Source organism: Aptenodytes forsteri, unplaced genomic scaffold (assembly GCF_000699145.1).
Source record: "Aptenodytes forsteri isolate BGI_AS27 unplaced genomic scaffold, ASM69914v1 Scaffold192, whole genome shotgun sequence".
Lineage (NCBI taxonomy): Eukaryota > Metazoa > Chordata > Aves > Sphenisciformes > Spheniscidae > Aptenodytes > Aptenodytes forsteri.
The window spans coordinates 1,247,748-1,248,332 of NW_008794891.1; the positions used below are offsets into that span (position 1 = coordinate 1,247,748).

At 71.8% G+C, this 585-nt stretch overlaps 1 protein-coding gene across 1 annotated transcript in view; it reads left to right on the top strand.

The window, feature by feature from the left end:
- The window catches only part of LOC103895544 (dihydropyrimidinase-related protein 5), a gene marked incomplete at its 3' end in the record, with an annotated part of 8,261 nt that extends 7,948 nt beyond the window's left edge, over positions 1–313 (top strand). The window contains exon 3 of the mRNA XM_009275140.1: positions 172–313. Coding sequence (XP_009273415.1) covers positions 172–313 — 142 coding nt within the window. The remainder of the gene's footprint in view (positions 1–171) is intronic.
- Between the last annotated feature and the right edge of the window lie 272 nt (positions 314–585).

Here is a 585-nt window from a genome sequence, read left to right on the forward strand (position 1 = left end):
CCCCAGGTACCCTGCTCCCTGGATGCTGAGCTCCCCAGGCACCCCACTGCATGGGCGCTCCATTCCTCGGGCACTGAGCTCCCCGGGCACCCCGCTCCCAGCCGCCTGCCCCGCCGCCGGCTGGCTGTGGGCAAGCCTCCCCCCGCGCCCCCTCAGCCCCTCCTCCCGCAGCGACACGCTGAACATTGTGGCCTCCGACCACCGGCCCTTCAGCACCAAGCAGAAAGCCATGGGCAAGGAGGACTTCACCAAGATCCCCCACGGCGTCAGCGGGGTGCAGGACCGCATGAACATCATCTGGGAGCGAGGCGTGGTACGGGGTCCCACACCCCTCCCCTACCCACAGGCACCCCCGGGACAGGGCTAGGACAGGGCTGCACCCTGCCCCCGGCTCTCGGGGGGGCTCGGCAGTGGGTCCGGCTTGGGCTGAGCCTGCCCCAGCTTTGGGGCAGGAGGGCCCTTTCCCCGGGTCCCACGGGACGTTCCATGGGGTGTTTGCCCTCTGGCACGGGGGCGGGCGAGGTGCTCCCCAGTGCAACCCAGTGGGTCCCAGCAAGGGCCACGGCCCCGGCAGCGCCCCCTGAG